The sequence below is a fragment of the Malurus melanocephalus genome, unplaced genomic scaffold (assembly GCF_030028575.1).
Source record: "Malurus melanocephalus ecotype Western Australia unplaced genomic scaffold, MMel_1.1 scaffold_10, whole genome shotgun sequence".
NCBI lineage: Eukaryota > Metazoa > Chordata > Aves > Passeriformes > Maluridae > Malurus > Malurus melanocephalus.
The window spans coordinates 692523-714751 of NW_026623242.1; the positions used below are offsets into that span (position 1 = coordinate 692523).

Below are 22229 nucleotides of genomic sequence, written 5' to 3' on the forward strand. Positions count from 1 at the left end.
GTGTGTGCAGGAAGACATGGGAGGGGGGTGGAGAGGGACGACCTGAGAAAGAGACAGGTCCCCAAAAGGATAACAGGTGTCTTAAAATGTCCGTTTTTATTTTTCTTCTCCTTGTAAATTTTTCCCTATCTTTGTTCCCCTCCCCAGGGCGGTAGTATTCTTAGCAGYTTTTAGTAATATATCTATTTTGCAACTTAAGTTATTCAGCCTGTCTGACCATTCTCTGGAGCATATACGTATCTTTCTCTCAATTATGTTATGTTATCTGAAAGCCATAAATTTTCGTGTTAATTGGGCTGTTGCTCTCCCTTCTGCCTCTCAGGTGGGGGGAAGGGAGAGAACATCATGGGTGCAGTGCTTTTGGCTTTTGGTCAAGTTCAAACCACGACAGCCAGCAATTGCCACCCCAATCCTCAAAGAAAAGTCTCCTTATGTTACCAATGATATGTTCAGCTGCCTATGGTAAGCTACCAGCCTTGTGCCCCACAAAACATATAAACCATCCCAGATTCAAAGAAAACTGCAGAATTAATAATTGTGTATCCACACATTACAATGACAATTAATAACGTATCACATTAAGTTCTGCAGCCTGATCGTCASTATACAATATCCTGGCACAGGATTTCCATTTCACTTGCTGATGGTTTTCAGCATTCATCACAAAGATACTCTGTAGTTAAAGGCATTTAAAAATAGTACTAGTGAAAAAGCTGTGCAATTTAATGTGAATGCTCTTGAATACGGACACACACAGCAGACATGATTAATCAAGCAGCAACAGAGTAGGGTGGGGGAATCTGAGAGAATTAACTTAGGGTTGAATTTCACTGCTCTGCTCATTTTACTACCCACCCTTTCAAGAATAAAACCATATTTATGCTATTTAATAGGCTTCCCGGGACTTGTGTATGTGTTGGGATTAAAGAGATGCTCCATTTCTGCATTTCTGCATTTCTGGCCTACCACCTTCTCCTTTTCACCCCTGGAAGCTCTGTAGAGTCTATGTGGAGAGTCAAGATCATCATAGTGGCACTCATGTGGACAACACATGGATTTCCAACTCCCTTATGCTGCTTTGTCAAAGCAGAGTGCTGGATTGATGGGCATTAAACAACAATAATCCCACAGTCTCAGATGTACCTGATGTTTCACAAGCTTCCCAAAAAGCATGATAAAACAAAGGTTTAAGGCATTCTCAAAGGTTCTGTGGAAAAAAAGAAAAATCTGAGGATGATGAAAAGGACTCTTTTAAATGAAGAGACAATTTAAGTTTCAGTGCCTGTTTCCCTTGTGCTCCACACTTTAAAAAACTGAACAAGAATAGAATAACTTTTTCCTTTTAATAAACTTCTTCCTTTATTCCTTTTTCCTTCAGTACTTCTGCAAGGTGCTTCACTACATAGAGACAATTTCAGATTATGTGTTACAGTGGGATTTCCCTCTGGCTTTCTTACAAAATACTTCCTGGGATGATATTCTATCATTCATTCACTGTAGTGTCTAAAGCCAGTATTTCTAAATCTTATTCATACAAATTAAGTTGCATTTAACACAATTCATCACATTTAAGACTAAACTCATACACTCCTTAAAAAAATTTGACAACAATGCAGCATGAGGACAAAACACAATATTATACCTCACAGTATACAATTATTAAAATAAAAATGACACATTATAGAAATCTGCTTCTCCTGCCTCCCTCCCCTTTTTAGATACATTCAACCAACAAAAGATCTTGTAAGGAAAAAATCCTACTAACTGCCAGTATAAGACTGCCCTCTAGTAGAAAACTTTCTCCAGAAATATACTGCCTGTTTTGGGAAAATACATTACAAATTTAAATGCACCAGCTGTGGTCTAATAACATGGTAGAAAAGGTTTTCCACAGCTAAATAATGAGTGTGACTGCACTCATTCCAGTGCCATGTAGAAAACAGAAGTAAATCTGTAGATAAGAAGAGAACATATAAAAAGCAAGACAACAAGTCACTAGAAAACAGTATATTATATCGATCAACTGGCTCCTGACTTCAGATGTTATGCTCCTGTCTGGTCAAAATACGTCAGAAATAGAAACAAGAACAGAAGATTTGAAATAAAAGTGTTTTTCTCTCAAGGAAGTTGAAAGGGAGTGGCTGTTTCTTCCAACATCAAGATAAAAGATACAGAATCAAGCTAGAAAACACACTAGTGAAGAGAGGAAGAAAAATCAGGACATTCCATGAGATACTTCTCAAAAACACTGGGTAAGCAGATATTTACTGAGTAGGTATTTACTGTCAATCATGAAATTCCAAATGGATAAAAAAGAACACCTTTCAGAAACTTGTATTTTATTGATGCTCCATTACATTACCATAACACTAAAACAATTGTAACAATGGATAACATCAAGGTTAGTTAAGATGCCTTCTTAATAATGACACAATTTTAGACCCCTGTCTTGTTTATGCATTCTAATCTTATTAACTATGTACTATTTGGAAAAAAAGTTATTTCTCAGGAAGGTGACTAACCATGCACTGCATAGCTTTTTCTCCTGAGAAGCTTTTGATACTGGAAGTTAATCAGTCTTTGTGAAACAATTCTATGAAGATTTTTATGTCCCATACACTCCTGAAACGAAAGAACAGCAGGCAGTTGCATGAACTTTGCAGAAAGCTTTAAAACACAGTTTATTAAAACAAATTCTGTTTTGTCTTGCATGACTGTATTTAGAACTCCTAGTCTCAGCAAGTTCTGGGCACAATTCTTTATCCAGGAGTTTGCAAAAATGTACTTAAAAAAGAAATCATGACTGTCTGAATACAATGAGGAACATCAGCACACCAGCATTGAAACATGATTTAAAGAAAGATTTTAAAGAGGAAAGAACAGGGCAATTTGCAAACCCTGAGAATCTGTCAGTTTGAAAATCTTGCAGCAATAATGAAGCATGAAACAGAACAGGAGGTGCAAGAGGCAGGGAGGGACACAGTGAAAGAGAAATGCTTGTTTCTCAGGAGCCCAATGAACCCTGCAGCCATCAGCTGTACCGAGCCATGGAATTCTAGGAGAGAGACTAAAGCACATTGCTAATCACCACCTGATTTAAAGTAGACACACAYATACACACACACACCCCCACACCCACACACACAAACCAAGAAAAAACCCCATACCAAACCAGAAAGAAAATATACAAATGAACCAAACCCCTAAACCAAAAAGAAAAAAAAAAACAGAACCTCAAACTACCAAAAAAGGCTACTTACAGTCCACTGAAAAACTAATTATCACTTAGAGACAACTTGTGTCCTACAGCAGCATGAATGCAGCATATCCATGTTGTCTGACTCCAATATTCAGGCAGGACATTTAGTACTACGTGAAAAGTTTGWATTGAACACACACTACCAATCACTGCTGGAGGCTGAGCTCATGCTTAAAAGAGCAGATTAAGTAATTAGTCAGTCAGGAAACAAGACAGATGAAGAATAGCAGACGATTGTCAGTAGGCAAGTGTATGACATATATAACACTACAAACAAATAAGAGAGGCTATAGTCTGCAAAAATCACTGAATTCTGTGTGCTCGATGACCTTCCCCTACCAGCGTAAACCAAAAGATTCTCCTGCTTTAGTAGTTCATTAGAGTTAGCAGGTATCTTCCTGATGTTGACTGAAGATGTGGTTTAGTGGCTTGGATATAGGACATGTTTTAGCAGCCTGCATGGTTCATCATGGACTTTATCTGAGCTCTGTGTAGGCACAGTGAAAACAGCTGCTAATGCAGTGTTCACAGAGTTCCATGTAGAGCAAATGTGCCTACAAGACAGAGCAGAAACTTAGAAGGAGCAAATGGAAATTGCCCTGTGTTTGCGGCACCACGAGGCATTTGTGTAAATTACAGAACCACGGAATAGTTTGGGATGAAACAGACGTTAAAAATCTAGCTCCAACTTGTCTGCCATGGGCAGAACACSTTCCACTAAAGTCAAATCCCCATCCAACCTGGCCACTTTTYGGGGCAACTGTTTAAGTGCCTCACCACCCTCACAGTAAAGAATTTATGCCTAATATCTAACCTAAACCCTCTATTAGTTTGCAGTCCTTACTCCTTGTCCTGTCACTACAGGCCCTTGTAAAAAGCCCCTCTCCAACTCCCTCTAGGTACTGGGTAGCTAGTCTAAGCACTCCCTGGAAGCTTCCCTTCTTCAGGCTGAACAACCCCAAATCATAGCCTGTCTTCACAGAGGAGGTGCTCCAGCCTTTTGAACATCCTCAAATTTCTCAATATTCTATTTCAGAAATTAAATATAAAAAAATCCAGGAGCATCTTCTTACCCATCTTTAAACAAAAATATCTTCTATAAATGCAAGGAGCATTTTTCAATGCAAAAAATTAAGTAGGAGAGCTAAGAAAAATATAGTGAAGCGCTCTGCATTTAAGCAGAGATAATTAATGAGATAACTGAAAAGATATGAAATATTCAGAAAACACCTTTTARTGTCACATTCACACATCTTTTTATATTTATTTTCTATCTCTCCACTGACAAGATACAGAAGTTGGCTTACTGAATTGTCTTTCAGCTGGAGACCTTCTCCATTGGGCAGCGATGACCTTCGTTTTGTTGAAGAGTTCTTGTTTGGTGTAGAATTACTGCCTCCAGCTTTTTTCTTGACAAAGAGGACTTCACAGCTGGCTTGATCTTCATTGTGCGTGCTCTTCCCTGCATTTATTACCCTAGACAAAAAAGCAAAACAGAAAAGAAAACAAATTAGCACAGGAGCCCTCGTCTGTATCTCATGTGACTCAAGATGTATGGAACCAAGTCCAGTAGTGTTGCAAGCACTGACTCAATTAAAACAGCTGAGTGCCTTACACAGGCACAAGCATACACACATGAATACTTGTTTATTTACATACACATACACATGACATCAGCATTTTCTGCAGAACTATGTGAATAAGAACCACTGGTGCCATGAGCATATTTCACCCATAGGCATACCATATTATTTTTTAAAAGAGACTACTTTATGGACAAAGTTGATAACACATATGTCTCCCAGTTGCAACATGAGACCCCCAGTTGCTTTTCTACCTGCCAGTCTCTCTGCTATAAATAATGACTCTCCTGGCTAAAGAGTGTGCATTCTGTCAAACTCCAAGACTTTGCACAAACAAAATACCTGCTGTAAATCTACAAAGCTGTTACTGCTAAAGGCAGTCTGTTCAAATGGCATATATTAGAAATGCTATGACAGAAATACAAAGSAAAGACTTCGTCTTGACAGGCAAGTCAAGTGCTTGCTTGTACCAAGGCAATACAGTGACACATACTAAATACGTCCCTCTAGTATTGCACAACATAACCCCTTGCCCCCCCAGAAGCCCACCTCAAACCAGCTGTTCCACCTGCTCTGAAGGAAGCAAAAGATTTGCACAGCTGCAGGCATGCAAAAACCAGCATTAAGACTTCAGCACAAGCTTTAAACAGCCAAAGGTATCCTGAGACTTGTACCACAGCTTCCTTTCTTTGATCAGTGATGAGGTAGAAATAACAGCTATTCCACCAACAAGTTTTTAAAAMCTTTATCTGATGTCTGTATTATCCAAATGCTGTGATTACTATTATCCATCTCAGAACAGTTAAACTCAAAATACATTTTYCACTTTCTGCATGAGAGTCTTCATCACAAACGGATCAATTCTGCRTCAGTTGACAGTCCTGAGCTCACAAGGGGAAAGCCAGTGCAAGCTGGAACGATGTCTTGTTCCAACCAAGCAAAGACACTGGGACTTTGATGAAAGCACATCTTGTTCCCACAACCTACCCACTCCACTTTACTGAGAGGTTTGGGCCAACAAGTTGACTGATACTCAGAGACAGTATTTCCACTACTGGACAAACACTGAGTTTCACATCAGGCAATGTCTTCAGAAATAACTGCTGCCTCCCTAGAAACTAAAACAGCTTGAAGGCATATCATAATCCTGATGGCAAGTTCAAGACATACCTGGCTTCTTCATGTCTAATGTTTTCATTACAGTAAAATTTTACACAACAGGAAAATACTTGCTAAACGTAGTTGCAATGAAAACAAAAGCCAAAGGAAAGCTTGCAGTGAACTCTACCCCAGCTTGCCTCCTCTCGCTGAGATGCCAAGTCTGTGTTAGTCTTGCTTAAAGACAACACATTCTTTTGACTTTCAAGGAGCCATACAATGCTGTGACAGCAAATGAGCATTCCTGCTTCTGAACAGAAGCTTCTGAATAGAAAAAAACACTCTATTTAAAAAAGAAAATATCATAATGTCAAAACAGTGCTTATGGATCCTAACAGGTAATGCAAGGTCTAGATACCAAAAGCTGCCCCTTTCCTGACACGGGCACTCTTCTACTCTCACAACCCATCTCATAGGCAAATCCTGGAAAACTGCTGCAGAGAAGCCCATGATTGCTAATCTCAAAGTTTGAACTATGTGTTTGTGCCTGATGCCAGCAACAGAAGCTGGTAACATCTATCTACTCAGCTTCAAACAGCTTCTTTGCTGACTCTGTCTTTGCTGACTTTTGAAATCCTTTTCTTTCTGCAGTTTCCTAAATCCCTCCTCCARGCAATTCCTTCAACCAGGTTTCCAATGCTGATTTCACTGTTGTCTTTCCTCCTTGCTCTCCCGGGCTGCAACTTCTAATCACATCTAAGCAACTAAATCACATCCAAGCTGCTTACACAAATAACGAAGTGGAACTAAAAAGATATTMGTATCACCAAAAGGTAACTCTTAATTAGACCTCCAGAATTTTTAKTAGAAAAATCTACCCCTCCTTCCACAAAAGTGTCTCAGCTTCATAGCTTTTGACTGCCCCTTCATATTTTTTTTTCTGGCTAACATAAAAAATAAGTTATCCACCAGTAAAGTAAACAAAATGAGATAAAACACTACCTTCTCACAAAAAAAATACAAACAAGGTCCTCTCAAGCAAACAAAACAAATTACCAATAATTTCAATTCCATTTTATCATTAACAATGCAGAGAAAAAAAAATTAAAATTAAAAGAAGACTGAGGCCTACATAATTCTCTAGCTTACTTGAACACACATTCTCAAGCAAATTCCTCCTTTTGTTCTCTCTACAGATTTCTCAAGACACTAATTAGACCTATTGATGATCAACTCATTTCCATCCTTTCCTTCCTCTCCCCCAATCCCCATGTATCTCCTATCYAATCTTTTGCAACATTCAACCCAAATAATGAATCTAATTTGGATCAGAAGCTCTGCTTTTTACAGAATTCACTGTCTCTACTGTGTCAAACATTTCTCAGCAATAAATAAATAATCCAAAGGTTTAGTTCAAGGTATAGTGGTGATAAGTAAAAACACATCCCATTGTCCGGTCAGGAGCTTCCTGAAGCCTGCACAGTGAGGTGGTGAGGTTTGGTCACGGTTGAAGTACCTGCATCAACCTTGATGGACAGTTCAGCATTTCATGAGACTTTAGGTCCTCAGCCGAAAGCAAATCCACCAGATAGGAGCCAGCTAGTTTGTTTGGCTCACCATTAGCATTCTGCTGGTATCTTGCAAGACCCCAAAGCCCATCTGACTGAATGGAAATGCCAGTCACACTGTGCTTCTATTCTTCATTCAACAAGCACAGCTCAAAGTCCTGTGCCAAGGTCAGTGATTGCAAAATGTTAAGTATACCTTAAAAGAACCAAAACAGGCTAAGTAAACAAATCCAAAGTAAGATTTGATAGTAGTTTCAAAACAACAACAACAAAAAAAAACCAAAACAACCAAACCAAACAAAGAAACAAAAACCCACAAACAGCTTCAGTCTTTTGAAACATTTCTATTTATCCCCCTTTTTTTTTTTTTTTCAGCATTACCAGCACATATATGCTTTGGGTGTTTTATTACTTCCTATACTGTGCTCTTTGATATWACATTAAGTTGTAATCAGCCAAAATTCCAAGCTGTGCTGCAGGAGGAAAGTTTCACCCACCAAAGAAAAAACCCCAACGCAGTTGCCTTGGCTACCTAGAGCAAAATATAGCCCACAACAGAAGCTTCAAACAGTCTATGAGCTGCAGTGAAGGAACATTGCTTGTAAAGTGCCCTACAAGATGTCTCTGCTGGGGGAACCAGTGCTCATTTGCTCCAAAAATATTTCAATTTATTAATCCCATACAAATGCAAAAGCTCCGTGTCCCCTCTCTAAGGGTTGGCAAGAAAAAATARCTAGGGAAAAAAGGATATATCCATAGGCAGCTTGTCATATGATACAATTTTCAATTCAACCCTTCTCTGAGGTTTCAGAGTAGCAGTGCACACCTGTAGTTTAGAATCKGAATGAATCAATTCACAAGGAAGCACAAAGCCCCTCCCTCCCCTGCTCACAGGAGCTACAGCCAGCCTCTCCTCTTTCCAGCTGTGGCACACATATGCTACTCCACAGCTGCATGACACCAGCTTGCATCCAACTCAACCCAGCTAACAGCACAAAAGTAACCCAGCTGAATGAATACCACACCTATAGACAAGAGACAATATGTTCCCAACAGTTTTGTGTTATAATTTCAACAGTCTTAGAATGACAATTCCATAAAAATGACAATACCATAAAAAAACAACTTTCACAGAAGCACTGCTAGCTTTTCTTTGCTCTCCCACTTTTTTTTTCCTTAATGATTATCTTGTGAGTAGATGCCACYGCTTTTTTTCCGTGACATCTCACTTACAGTCTTAGATTTCCAGGTAGGTGTCTGTTTCCTCCCTTTCACCCACATGAGATTTATTTCTGCACTGGGAATCAACTTGAAAGAGATTTCCTTCTAGCTGTTCACCTCCTCCCTCACATGAAAGGCAGCTTTTCAAGCAGCCTAAACAGTTCCATTCATTCATTACTGTAACTGTCACATTGTGCACGTCAAAACCAAAGCACTCACTATTATTGTCCACTGCGGACAGAAATTGAAGCCATCCCTGAACTGACTCTATATGCAAGGGCTAAATAAAACTTCCATTTTATTAACCAAGGAGAAGTGAATATTTAGCCATAAAATCGTGCAGTGATGTGCTGTGAAAATGTGATTTCTCCTACAATTACACAGGTACACTTGGCCAAGCTCACTTTGAGGCCCAGCTAGAAGCTATGACACYTGTCAAGCTAATAAGGACTAAATATGGGATTCAAATAGGCAAAGCAGAATACTCTGATGTTATTTGTATGGACTTCCGAAAATGCTACAGTGCAGCACATCATCCAGCTACACTTTCCAAAAAAAAAATTAAATACTAAGTGGCCACAACGAACAAAGCAGCTGTAGGTGACTGCAGGAATGAGCAAGCTCTATGATGACCAGACAGGGAGAAGGAGGGGTTTTTGATAATTAGCATGCAGGTGCTGCAGAAGAAAACCAAGGCAGAGTGAGCCCTGAGCACATGCTGAACCACAACAGTGGGATACAAAGGTAGTTAAGCACGATCTCACTTCAGAGCTGAGCAATCTCAGCCACAGCTGGCAATACTACTAGCCAAATTCTTCTTCCTCATTCCTCCTGTATCAGCTACCAGAATGGGGTATGAAGAAGTTGCAAAAGCAAAGATGAGTCTGACACTGTAAGAGAACCACTATTCATTTCCCACAAAGCGCAGTGAAATTGTAGAGATTTCAGGTCTGATTGCTCATCATCCTATTTAAAGGAACTTTGGTTGTTCAATGCTTGCTGAAATACAAGCAAGAGACCCAGAAGACAATAAGAATAAACAACTTTGTGCTGACCTGTGTCCTTCTAGTCCATTTTCCATTAACACATTTAAACCTTTTAATTCTTCTAACAGTAGAATTCTCGAATCCCACTAATCTGGGGAAAATGAGCCTGTACAAATTCCATGGTATTCAGGAAGAAGTTGCCTTGAAAGTTCTTCAAATTTTGAATATTATGAATAGGACACATTCAGTCTGGTGAAGTCAGCCTTCAGATTCGTATATTTGCACAAAAACATCGAGATTTTTATGCATTATTAGATTTTTCCAGATTTTTGCTGTTGATAAGGCTTACCTTATTCTGCTATATTATGTTACCTCATTATGTTATCATGTTATAACAGCTTTGGCTGGTGTGATAAGTTTTCAGCTTCAAATTGAAGCAGAAGCATTAAAAAAACCCTAARTAGGAGTGAAAACAAATGGAACTTTTCTACAGGAATGCCCTTTATCATGTCTCATTAGCCATGTGTGAATAGTCCCTGTGACTTTGCACATTAGGACTGACAACTCTCGAAACTGAAGCACCTGGTTCAATCTAAAGCACACCCTGACAGTAACTTTTTTTATTTTGGTCACAGCCATTTTATCATGGGTGATTTTGCAGTCCTACTCTTAAAGGGTGATCCTGAAGGTTTATGGATAARCAATACCAATTTTTGACTGCACACCAAGAAACACATAATTAATTGGAGAGTGGTTATGATCTGCTTTTAGATCAGAAACATATTTGGATCCATCCTAGAGCTCACATTCAAGATGAGAACCAAAGTTCTGCCATTCCTGTCCCTCTAATGTAAAGGAAAAGCAGCCACTTCCATGTTTGTTCCCATGAGCTGTACARCACCTTCTGCCTGTGAGGCTGTGTAGTCCTGACTATGAGCATCCCTCACAAGGAGGGCACCATAGTCGAGACACGGTCTGATGAAATGGTTGCATATGAAGGAAACGAAAGACTACTTTCCCCTCCTCCCCAGTTTCCTTTCCAAAGTTTTACTTTTGAAAGCACGTCTAAAATAAACCCTTTCTTCCATTTCTTCCAGAAATGCCAATTATATGCACATAGAAATTCTCCCTTTGCTTACAGTGAAGCAAGTTATGTATTTAAAGTAACGGAGGAAATCCCATATCATCAGACTGTGATACTGTAAACTGCAGTCTCAGCTTCAGGGTTAAGAGAAATCAAGATAAATGGCTTATGCAAAACTGGTCCAAGCTTAAAAAAAATTATCTCTCATATTTAGCATGTGTGAAAGTTAACCCCAAGAGATGAGTGGTGACAGTACTAATCTCTTTTATACAGCTGTCAACTGAAATTAGCCCCAAGATAATCTCTGCAAGTGTGACAGAGAAGGTCCACATTTCCACAGATACACACTAATACTTTATTCACAATATCCCTCTACTGCAGCAGACACTTGAAACTTCTCCCACAACCTGAAACAAGTCAACCTGCTAATTTATTCTTAGAAGTCACTGTAGAAACTGTATGTGTATGAAAGCACACACATACAAGACAAGAGGGAGAAAAAGAAAAAAAGAGGAAACAGCTCTATTACCAAAAATCCACAAGTAGGAAATTAATTCAAAGCCACTCACACGTTGGTAATTTTTATTAATTAAAGAAAAACTACACCTTGCTGCTGGAGTTTTACATATATCACTTTTCCTCTGGGAGAACATTAGCTGGCAGATCTGCAGGAAGGGGCCACAAGCAAAAAGCACTAAAATGACTTTGCCACAGAAATGTGCCTCAACACCCAGTCCTTTGCTTCTGTTACTAAAATTGCATTCCTAGACCTCATTTTTGAAGCTGTTAAAATACATGCTAAATTCAAACCAATGAAATATCAGCAATCCTGAGCCTGAAAAAAAAAAAAAATCACAGAAAAACAGCAGCTCCCTTAATCCTGACAGACAATGATTCATTAAAACATTTGTAGTGATTATTCACGTATTACTCTTGGGGCTAACAATCAATTCTGAAATTAGCTTTCCTAAATAAAGCATTAAAAAGTCACAGTATTTAATGCAAAACAGCATGAAGAAAATTTTGCAATACTTTTACATATATTTTATATACACATGCCTACACACACACTTTTAAACAAAAACTTGTGGTGCTTCTCATGCAAGTGATATAAAATTCAATTAAACACTATGTCATTGAAAACATGTCACGAAAAACTTATTTTTCATGTAATGTACATCACAGTACTTAATATCTTTGCTCAGTTGTTCAGCCATCACAGACAAAAATTTTCAAATGCAATTTAGAGTGAAAGTCAACATAAGAAACCCTGATAAAACCAGTGTCAGTAAAAGAATAATGACAGCCAAATGCAGAATTTCCACCCAAGAGCAGACAAACAGCAGAGAGCCAATGAGTGTCTGGCTATGTGTGTATGTGTGCACAGCTTTTAGACAAGGATGTCCTTTCCAGTCCCATCTGCACCTTTCTCCCGAGGAAAGCTACTGAAGCTCTGGGGTTTGCACAACATTTATTAACAYGGTACGCCACAACCTCAGGGTAAATTGTCACCCCACAGGCCCTGCTGTCCTTGCAGGGGCTGGGATGAAGAGATGTGTTTCCATCCAAGAACAGAGGAGGCTCAACAAGGTTAAGTARTTTTGGAAGGTGCAAAACCAGAGGATCACTGAACAGCTGAGCTTGGAAATGTCTTTGGAAGTCATCTGGTCCCAGCCCCCTGCTCAAGCAGGGTCACCTGGAACAGGTTGTCCAGGACTTGTCTAAATAGGATAGCAGAGGGTGCAAAGCACAAAGCAAGAGACCTGTCTTGCCTGATGTGTGCATAGGAACTGGCCCTGAGCAGGAGCTGCTCACTGGCACCCTGGGAAATCTGAAAGGTTACACTTCTCCAGCACTACCATTTCTTCTACTTGTGCTGTGCATCTGCTTCCGCTACAAATCTCACCCTTTCCAAAGTCACTAAGCACAAGCACCTAAAAAACCTCATTCCAAGTTTTAACTTGTACATGCAACAGGCACGCTAGAAAACCTACAGACTGGCAAATACTTTGCACAAACTGGCCCAGAGGCCTAAAGGAGATGGCACAGCCTGGCACAAACTTAAGCAGCCCAGGGTAGATCCTGCACAGTGTGACCAAAAGGCACATGTAATCCTTGAGAAGTCTCTACAAGAACAAAGTCAACACCAGAACCAATTGACTGCTGTAACTTCCATGTAAACCTCTGCATGCTTCTCAGACCACAGAAAAAATTAAAATCATGTCAAAATCATGTCAAGACATCAGGAAACTAATAAAGTATTATGGTGTACCTGAATCCTGCTACACCAAGGAACAACTTACTTTTCAGAACTTAGAGTYGCACAAACGCGAAATATGCACAAAGGCAGAGTGAAACTGGAAGTTTGAATTTATAACCCCCTTGATAAAGTTCTAAATAAATATTACACAATGTATTCAGACCTAAAAGAAAACCCCACAGAATTAAGCAGCTGAAAAGTCTGTAAAATTAGCAAGAGTTGCAACTTCACAGGCAAAGGATTGAAGGTATACTTCAAGTATTCCCTCTCTTGGCTTTCCCAATATAAGCAACCACCACCTTCTTATGTCACTGTACTACCCCCACAGGGATACCTGTGCAATGATTTTTTGGTTTGTTTTTTTTATTTTGGGGGTTTTTTTTTGTTTTGGTTTTTTTTTGTTTTTTGTTTTTTTGTTTTTTTGTTTTAATCCAAATCAATATATTTCCACAAGCCTGAAGAAACAGCATGGAGGTAGAAGTAGCAGATGATAGGGAGAAGTCCTACCTAAACTAACATTTCCAAAAAAGAAAGTTAAGAAGTTGTATTTTAGGAGTATAGGAAGCTAATAATGAGAAAAAGACACTGCACCCCAGTTCAGCACTATGTAACTGTGAACATAAAATACATATATGTCTCTTTCTTGGGAAAATCCATTCAAGTATGTCTCTGGTTTCAAGAAGATGATCCCAGAGCACCTTCACCTTGGCACTGGCAGAGGCTCTGCATCACGAAGCCAAGCACTTTTAATCTGCTTATGTGTATACACGTGTCTAGTCACCCACATGTGACTGTAGCTACAATTATGGTCCCCAGAGGTGAGATCTAGTCACATGTCTACAGCGCAGACAGCTAAGTCTGCTTATGAAGTCTGGGTGATTAGCTCAAAGAGAAAGAAGACATCTGGGGGCATGATTCATCTGACCTATTTTAGTTGTTTACATAGCATGAAACGTGTTTTCCTCTTCGTGGATGGATAAAGCTGAGCCTAGACACTGACACAGCAGGTTGTCAGCATGTGGTCAGATGATTCCCACTTAGGTGACTGAGCTTATGAGGGTGGAGGGAGCAAAACAAACAAAAAACCCCTCAACAACAGAAAAGCCCATCAACTTCTCATTCAATAAGGTTTTTTGCCATTTCAAATGTGTTTTCCTTAAAATGCATCTTTCATATGCAAGTCCTTTGGTATGACTAATAATGCAACCAATGCAGAGAACCAGGGTTTAAAGGGAAGCAGAAGAAACAGAAATAAATGCAGCAAAAATTATTTTTAAAATAAAGGCCAAGGACATATTGGCATTATAGCTACTGATGCAATACGTGCATTTAGCACGGTATAACTATTTAAATGCATCTAAAACAGCTGGTGGGATTTTCAGACGCAAAAGGAGATAATTGTCAATCTTATTCACAGCAATTAAATCTGTATAGGCTAAAATAGGATCTATTGTTCCCCACAAATACTGGGACTGGAGCCAGAAGTAACTTCAGTGGAACAGAAAGTTGGCAGCTCAGAAAGGGGCTGAGAACTGTGTATTCTCTAGCATAACAGGGAAAAAGCCCAACCCACACCGAGGGACCAAAGACAAGTTCGGAGACTTTTTCATAAAAAGAATTTCTTCTCTTCAGAAAGTACCAGAGAGATATCAGAAATTCATACTGAAACAGAGGTCAACATAGACTTATCTCAGCCTATACTCCACACATGTGGAAATGTATCCAGCAATTTCTTCTGGTGACTGAAAAGAAGAAAGCTGGAGATTATTATTGCTATATTTAGGCATTTGCACACTACCCAGATACATACCCTTGGAGTCACTGAGCCGAGGATATTTAGATAGGCACGGGAAGCTGGATAGCTGTTATTAAGAGGACAACACTGCTAGTTAAGAAACAATCATTAATCTGCTCTCAATTCAGAATGATCTACAAGTGGCAGCAAAGGATTTGCAAATCATTTGCCAAGGACAAAATAGCTCCAACAGCATTAAATGATGGCTATTAACTGGGAAGAGATGGTGCGTTCATCTTCAAAGCAGTGCACAGGTTGTCCCACATTCATGTCCCAAGGAGACCTGAGTTCATCTAGCTGAGATGGGACAGTAAGAGCAGCATACATGAAATCTGGTTTCAAGATAGCGAGAAAAATAAATATCCTTCTAATCCATCTGAGAAAATGACTGCCTCCTAACTAAAAAACTTCAAAACTGAGACTAAGGCTGGGACAGAATATGGGGTTATGACCAAAAGTCTCCTGCCTAACAAGTCTGAGTGCAGCTTTCAGCCCCTCCTTTACAGACAGCATATTAAAAAAAATTTAAAGTTAAATCTGGACTAAAATCTGTTTAGACCTCTGACAGAACAGCCTGTTGGAAATATAAACTTCCCTTAACTATAGGCTGGAAGGTGTACCAAAGCTGCCTCTCCACCTAGCAGCGCTGCAAAAGACTCCATGGGCAGCTTGGAAACACATTTGGTGTCATGCTCTGCTTCAATGTTTTTCCCTTCTCCCTGAATCAAGGCCCATTACTCCCACTTTTTGCACTTTCCTCCACCACACAAATACCACCCCTTCTCCCCCCAAATATTTTTTGTTTCAGATAAATTTCCTGATGGTTTCAAAAGTTGTCAGGCTTGTAGCAGAAGGGGACGCATTCTAACTGCCCCAGACAGGCATCAGCAAACTCTGCAACCTGCTGCACTGCACAAGCCTACTCCTGGCTACATCCGGAGTACTACACACAACTGGCCCTTTTCCAGCCCAGGAGCCAAGGGYATGGGCTACTCTCTCCATCCTCTCCCAGAACTGAGTGCATCCACACTGCCCAGCGCTGCCCCAGGCTGCTCTTGGGTCCCATTTGAAAAGCTGCCAGATTGCACAGGCCACAGCCATGCTGGCCACACAGTACAACACAAATGCATGACAAACACTGAAGGCCAACGTTTGCTTCAGCAGTATTTCCTAGCACTAATATTGTTTTGTCAGCCACAACAGGACCTACAGTAAAGGCCAGTTTATCCCTGCCTGCAGGCTCAGGAACTCCCACACAGTCGTGTGAGGTCTCCAGTGTTGGACACTGTCAGATGGGATATCTGGTTACATCTCTCTACTTGACAATTTCACAGGAACCTCAGAGAAACAAAAACAAATTATTTTTTTCTGTACCCTTTCCCTTGAAAAGGAAAACAAACCCCTCTTATTTCACCACATGATGCACCTGAAATATAATTCTGTGATAAAAGATGAGTACAGAGAGCTGCTGTTATGCACCATGAACACTATAATTAAAAATCATTCATCTTCAAAAGACCTTTCTCCAAACCTTCAAGTGCATTACATTATTCATTGAAAGAATTCTTCTGCACTCAAGGGAAAATAAAGTTAACCACTTCTTCTGCAGCAAGAAAATCTACTAATACCAAAGGCTCTTTTGCAGAAAAGGCCACATAGRTTTTGAACTAACTGGGATGTTGGTAAAGATGAGTCCCAGGAACTAAAAATGAATGGGCAATTGGCAAATCCCAACTCTGTGTTGAGAAAACAGGCACAGCATTAGCATTGCAAGGTTGTGGCAATGGCAGGGTGAGAGCCATTCCTGTCTARGCACCACCTTTTTGGATCACAAAGACACCGGAAGAGATGCTTGAACCACCCTTTGATCCTGGACAGCTCTGAGCCCTGGCTGCTGCCAACTCAGCACTGGCAGGTGTTCCCATGGCTGCTGCTCAGCTCAGCATGAACATGTTCYCAGTGCCGTGCCCAAGTTCCCTCTTTAGGAACATGCAGCACTAACTCCATGGAATTAGCAATGCAGCCTAAAGGAATCTCCAAGTCAAATCTGATAAGGCCTGACTTTGCCTCATATCACATTCACCAGTCTCCTGGCAAGTTCTTTGGGGTTCAATCACATTCCTCCTAAGCTCTCTTCACCACCAAATACAACAGCAATGTTATGTCAAGTCTTTTTTTTTTTTTTTTTTCCTTCAGACTCGTTCTGTCTCAGGTTCCTCCTGCCAGGCTCCTTGGTTAAAGGGATACCCCACAGTGAGGCTACTTCTATTCCCCCAATCCTCCTCAGGATGGCATCAAGCTTTCTGACCCAATTCTTCAACCTCCTAGCTGGTTCTTGTCCCACCACCAAAAGACTCGTTTATCTTTTCTCCTTACTAGGAACTGTATAGTCCTGCACCACCCTCCTTGAAAGGAAGCTGAAGGAATAATTTCCTACTTTCAGTCAACAATGAATAAAGATACTACCACTAAAGGAGAAAAAAACTCCCAGTCATCTAGTTTTGCAACCAGCAATAAACAGAAACTTCATAGCAAACCAATATACACATTACTCGTAACTGATTCTCAAAATTATCCTTTACAAGATTGTCTCCTAATACAAGGCAGCAGCTTAATATGAATTATGTCTGCCCTTCACATTCATTAATGCATTGCACTACACACTAAAACAACACCAAATGTCTTTTACATATAGAGCAAAATAACCTTGGAAGCACCTACAAAATAAGAGAGCAAAAATAAAGAAAATATTTTAAGCATAAGAAACAACAGCTTAATAAATAGTGTCTATATAATACTGCACCTATGTAGTAAGTTATAAAGACAGTAAGTTGTTCTTTATCTTATACACAAATATACACAGACAAACACAAAAATATTTTTGAAATAACTAATGAAACATCTGGACTCTTCCATCTTTACACTGGATTTCTCACTTTTAACTGACATCAATATAATTTTCCTTCCCTTTACCCATCAACCAGCTCAGAATATTAATCTCACATCAGAGTATGTGTTTCAAGCGTAGGGGCAATTCTTCAATTAAGTAGAAGAAGAGTTTTTACTCCACAGACTCACATAGCCACACAATATGATCACACCACTGGCTGTACAAAATTTGATAGTGTTTCCTGAACCAGTTAAATCACTATACTTCCTTTATGCTTTGAAGATGTGCACACACACACACACATATATATTTATATAAATCTCCCACAYGTATATTTTAAACAGGAATAAACTTACTTCCTTAGGACATATTTCATTTACTATGCAAAGATTAAGCAATACAATGTCAGAGTGTTGACATAAAATGCCCCACAGAATACTGGAGTAATCAGCACAGCAATTAGAAAAGAAAGATTTGAAATACAGAGTAGTCTTCCCCTACTAGGAAGAGAAAGGAAAATAATAAATAAACAAGCAAAAAAAAATCCAATTCCTCTGAAATACTGCCTATATCAATAAGCACAAAATTCAGTCTTACAAAGAAGAGATTTTGAATAGAACAAATAGGACCTTCCACAGAATGGAGTGGTTGCAGCAGGGGCAAACGTGTCTCCTGCCGCACTACCTGTTGTTMCACACCTCTCTCCTTTAACACATATATCAAAGATTGTGTGGCCTCACAGGTTCAGAAAAGGGAAAGAAGGGCACCCGAGTGAAGGCACACTGACTGACCTCCTCCAGAGCAGCATTACACACTCAGGGGTGAGCACGTTGCCCATTGAGGTGAGGAACCAGCCTGCACCAGACCATGACAGCAACTATGTCTTGCTGCTTCCCTACCCACTGGGGGATGGTGGTGTGAACAGGAAAGGAAGGATGCCAACCTGCCAATCTGCAAATCGGATAGCCCACAGTCCTTGTAACCTGCTTCCATACGTAAACTGAAACAAAACAAAAATAATTTCCTGAAGCATCTTCAGAACAACCTTAGCACAGCTGTACTGTCCCTGATGTGTCAGAGCTCCAAGGTAGCGTTTTGCAGTCGACAGCAGGGAGCAAGCAGAGCTATTTGCATACTTTACTGAACATTTTATAAAGGAACATTACTCTCCTGCTCTAGCACTGGGACCAGGTACCTCCAAGYAAATGCCGAAAGAATGGTCCACTTCCTGCTTGATGGTGTTCTAGTGCACCTGATGGCTGCTCCAATCTCAAAGGTAGCTTCAATTTCAGTTAAGCACATTTTATCACTTGATCTTAGATAAATATGTCTCCCCATGTGTGATTCCTTTCCTTGTTGTAAAAGTTATCCTGGCTGGTATTTCTCCCCTTTTATGAAGAAAAGAGGCTCTTCAGAAGGTTGGATACTGAAGGAAAATTGCATGTCTTTTTTTTTCTTGGTTTTGCAAGCAGTATTTCTGCTTAAGAAGGCATGGTTTTTTTCAATTACCACAAAAAATTTACTAAAACTGCTTAATCTTCTTACTTCAACATGCATGAAATTTTGCCCAGTCTTCTTTCTAGACCATAACTAGCCATTGAATATTAAATTAATTTCTGCCATAAACACATCAGTGGGAGGCCAGAGGATTAAACAATGAGTATCACATCTTTTCCATTTCTATATGCATAAAAAACTTCACTGCATTCTATTTTCTTACCTCTATGACAACAGTACTACTTCCACACCTGATTTATCTCCTGCCTACCAGTACAGACTTAATTACAAGGAAAAGAAAAAAATCTCAGYGCTTAATTATGCTGGTTTTGGTGGGGGAAGAGATCATTTTCTAGCCCCYAGCATGGGGCTATGATTTGGATTTGTGCTGAACAAAATGATGACAATAGAGGTTGTTTTTTGTTATTGCTGAGAGGTGTTTACGTGGAGCCAAGGCCTTTTAAGCTTTTTGTACGGCCACACTGAGAAAGAGACTGGGGGTGCCTGGGAGGCTGGGAGGAGGCACAGCCAGGACAGGTGACCAAACTGACCAAAGGGATGTCCCAGACTGTATGACATCATGCTCAGTATATAAAGTGAGTGAAAGAAGGTGGGGGATGTCTGAAGTGATGTCATTTGTCTTTCCCAGTAACCATTACATTACTGTTCTCCTGGAGATGGGTGAGCACCTGCCTGCCCATGGGAAGCAGTCCATTAATTTTTTGTTCTGYTTTGCTTGCATGAGCAGCTTTTGCTCTCTTTGTCTCAGCCTATGGGTTTTCTCACTTTTACTCCTCTGATTTTCTAGATGGTAGTTAGCATCACTGTATTTTCTCTCTTTTTTGCCATTTCTTTAATCAGATAACAGATAACAGTACAATGTGCTGTGAAGTATACCAACTAATATTCTCTTAGGATATGGCATGTTTTGCACGATCCAAACATTTAGAAAAATTTTTCCTCTAGAGATGAAACTTTGTGTCCAATTACATTTTGAATAGCCTCAATAATTAGTGTAAAGAGCGCTACAATGATAATTGCATCCATTACATTTCTGTGCTTCCAGCATCTTTATCTGCCTATGACTCCACAGTGGCCTTCAACTGGGCTTTAAATATCACAATAAAAAAAATTAAACAAAARCACTGTTATAGTTAGTTCTCAGTAGCACACAGACTTTCAAAATTGTCTTGATTAAGGTAAGACTGATCATTTTTACTACATATTAACAAAGAAATCTATTGTTTGGACATGGGAACAGTACTCCCCAAACTGTTTAAATGATCTCAGGCCTTGTTCTTCATGAAGTGCCTTCAAAACACTAGGAGGGTTATCTTCTGTAACAAAGGCAGCATCGCTTCATTAACAGGCCATGAAACCTGTGAGAGAAGGGGATCACATTCAGCTTATTAGCTCTAAGAATATTCCCTGTATCACCACCACTCTGTAGGCATTTATAAGACTCAATGGATCATACAGTCAAATTTGCATTCAGTTTGTGGGGCTGTTTTGCCTATTATTTAGGTGCATGCCATGAGGCGAACATTCCTCAACCCCATCTCTGTTGGGTGGCCAAAAAACACTGCAACTCTACTAAGCTATCCTACCTGAAGCATTGCTCTTTCAAAAATAAGACCACCTTAGCTTTCAATATATTTGATAATGCCTGTTAAATCAGAGAAAGAACTATTTTTGTCATCATGTGAGGAAAGAGACTTGTCAAGGAAAGGGATGGGCATGCTTTTAAGCACTATCACTTCAGTCAGAAGTTAATGGAAACCAGCAACAGCTCAGAAATATGAACAGAGCTCGGTCATGCTTATTCCTCACCTTTCAGGCAGTCTGATACTCTGAGCTCTTTCTATCTTTAAAAGGAAGTCAAAAACTGCACAGAAGCCTGAAACAGCCTAATGGAAYAAACAGCTTTTCTTTCCAGCTTTGGCAGATCAGAAGAATAATGAAGTTTCCAAGCCTTTGGGAGCTAAATAAAAATAATAAAAACCCACAAACAAGCATGGGCAATTCTATAAATGAGCAGATGCACAGAATGCTATGTAAACAAAAACAGAAGCAAAATGTTTCCCTGGTAGATTTGTATCTACCTCCCAGCCATTCAGGCCTACAGTCTGTAATATATTCCTGGTGCTTTAACGAGTGCAGGATGCCGTACCACAGGCAGAACTGCTGCTCATTAGAATATGCCAATTTATTCCTGATTTCAGAATGTATTTCAACTACCTCTCACATAAAAAATCAGAGTGCAGCTTTGCAGTTTATGTTTGCTGCTGAGAGGAGGTGGGGAACGGCAGAGGACACAGCCTGCAAGCACAGACGACTCCAGCACGATTTGTCACAGTGTGAGGCTCCTCTAGGAGCTCATGTTACAGCTCAGGGTCAGTGCCCCACCAGCTTTGCTCCTGCACCTCAGATGAGCTTTACTGATGACACACATCTACAGGGATTTCCACTGGGAAGCAGTGGTTCAGTGGCAATGTGCACAGTAACAGAATCTTCCCAGTAAGATAAAATGCAGAACAGCATACGCAAACCCATTTTGCTGTGGTAAAATCACCCTCTGAACAGAACTTTCTGACATATGCCTAGCACAGTTAGGAGGACAAACAGCATGAAGAATGCTAGTTTGGGGAAAGGAAAATGACAGATGAATGGATCTGATAATACATTATCAGTGTAAAAAGAGAAAGTTTCATTATTTTTCCCCTTCATGTTCTGCAGCTGTCTTGAAGTAAAAAGTAGTCTTGAGGTTCTATAGACTGGTGCCATCCATCAGCACTCCAGCAATAAATAAGTGTAGCCCTTCAAGTGTTTAATCACAGTTTTTCTTTTAGAAGTACATCTCTAAACCTGAATTATTAATTTAAAAATAGGTATATGCCTCTGTTACTTTTTCAAATACATATTATTAATCAGAATGGAATTCCTTTCTTCACATCCTCAGATGAGACAGAACTGTAAAAATACACTTTT

General features: G+C 39.8%; 1 protein-coding gene across 1 annotated transcript in view; it reads right to left on the bottom strand.

Annotated features, from left to right (window-relative positions):
- Positions 1–22229, bottom strand: part of PPM1H (protein phosphatase, Mg2+/Mn2+ dependent 1H) — a 132798-nt gene that overhangs the window by 69133 nt on the left and 41436 nt on the right. Inside the window, exon 2 of the mRNA XM_057376950.1 lies at positions 4567–4735. Within this exon, the coding sequence (XP_057232933.1) occupies positions 4567–4735 (169 nt within the window). The remainder of the gene's footprint in view (positions 1–4566; positions 4736–22229) is intronic.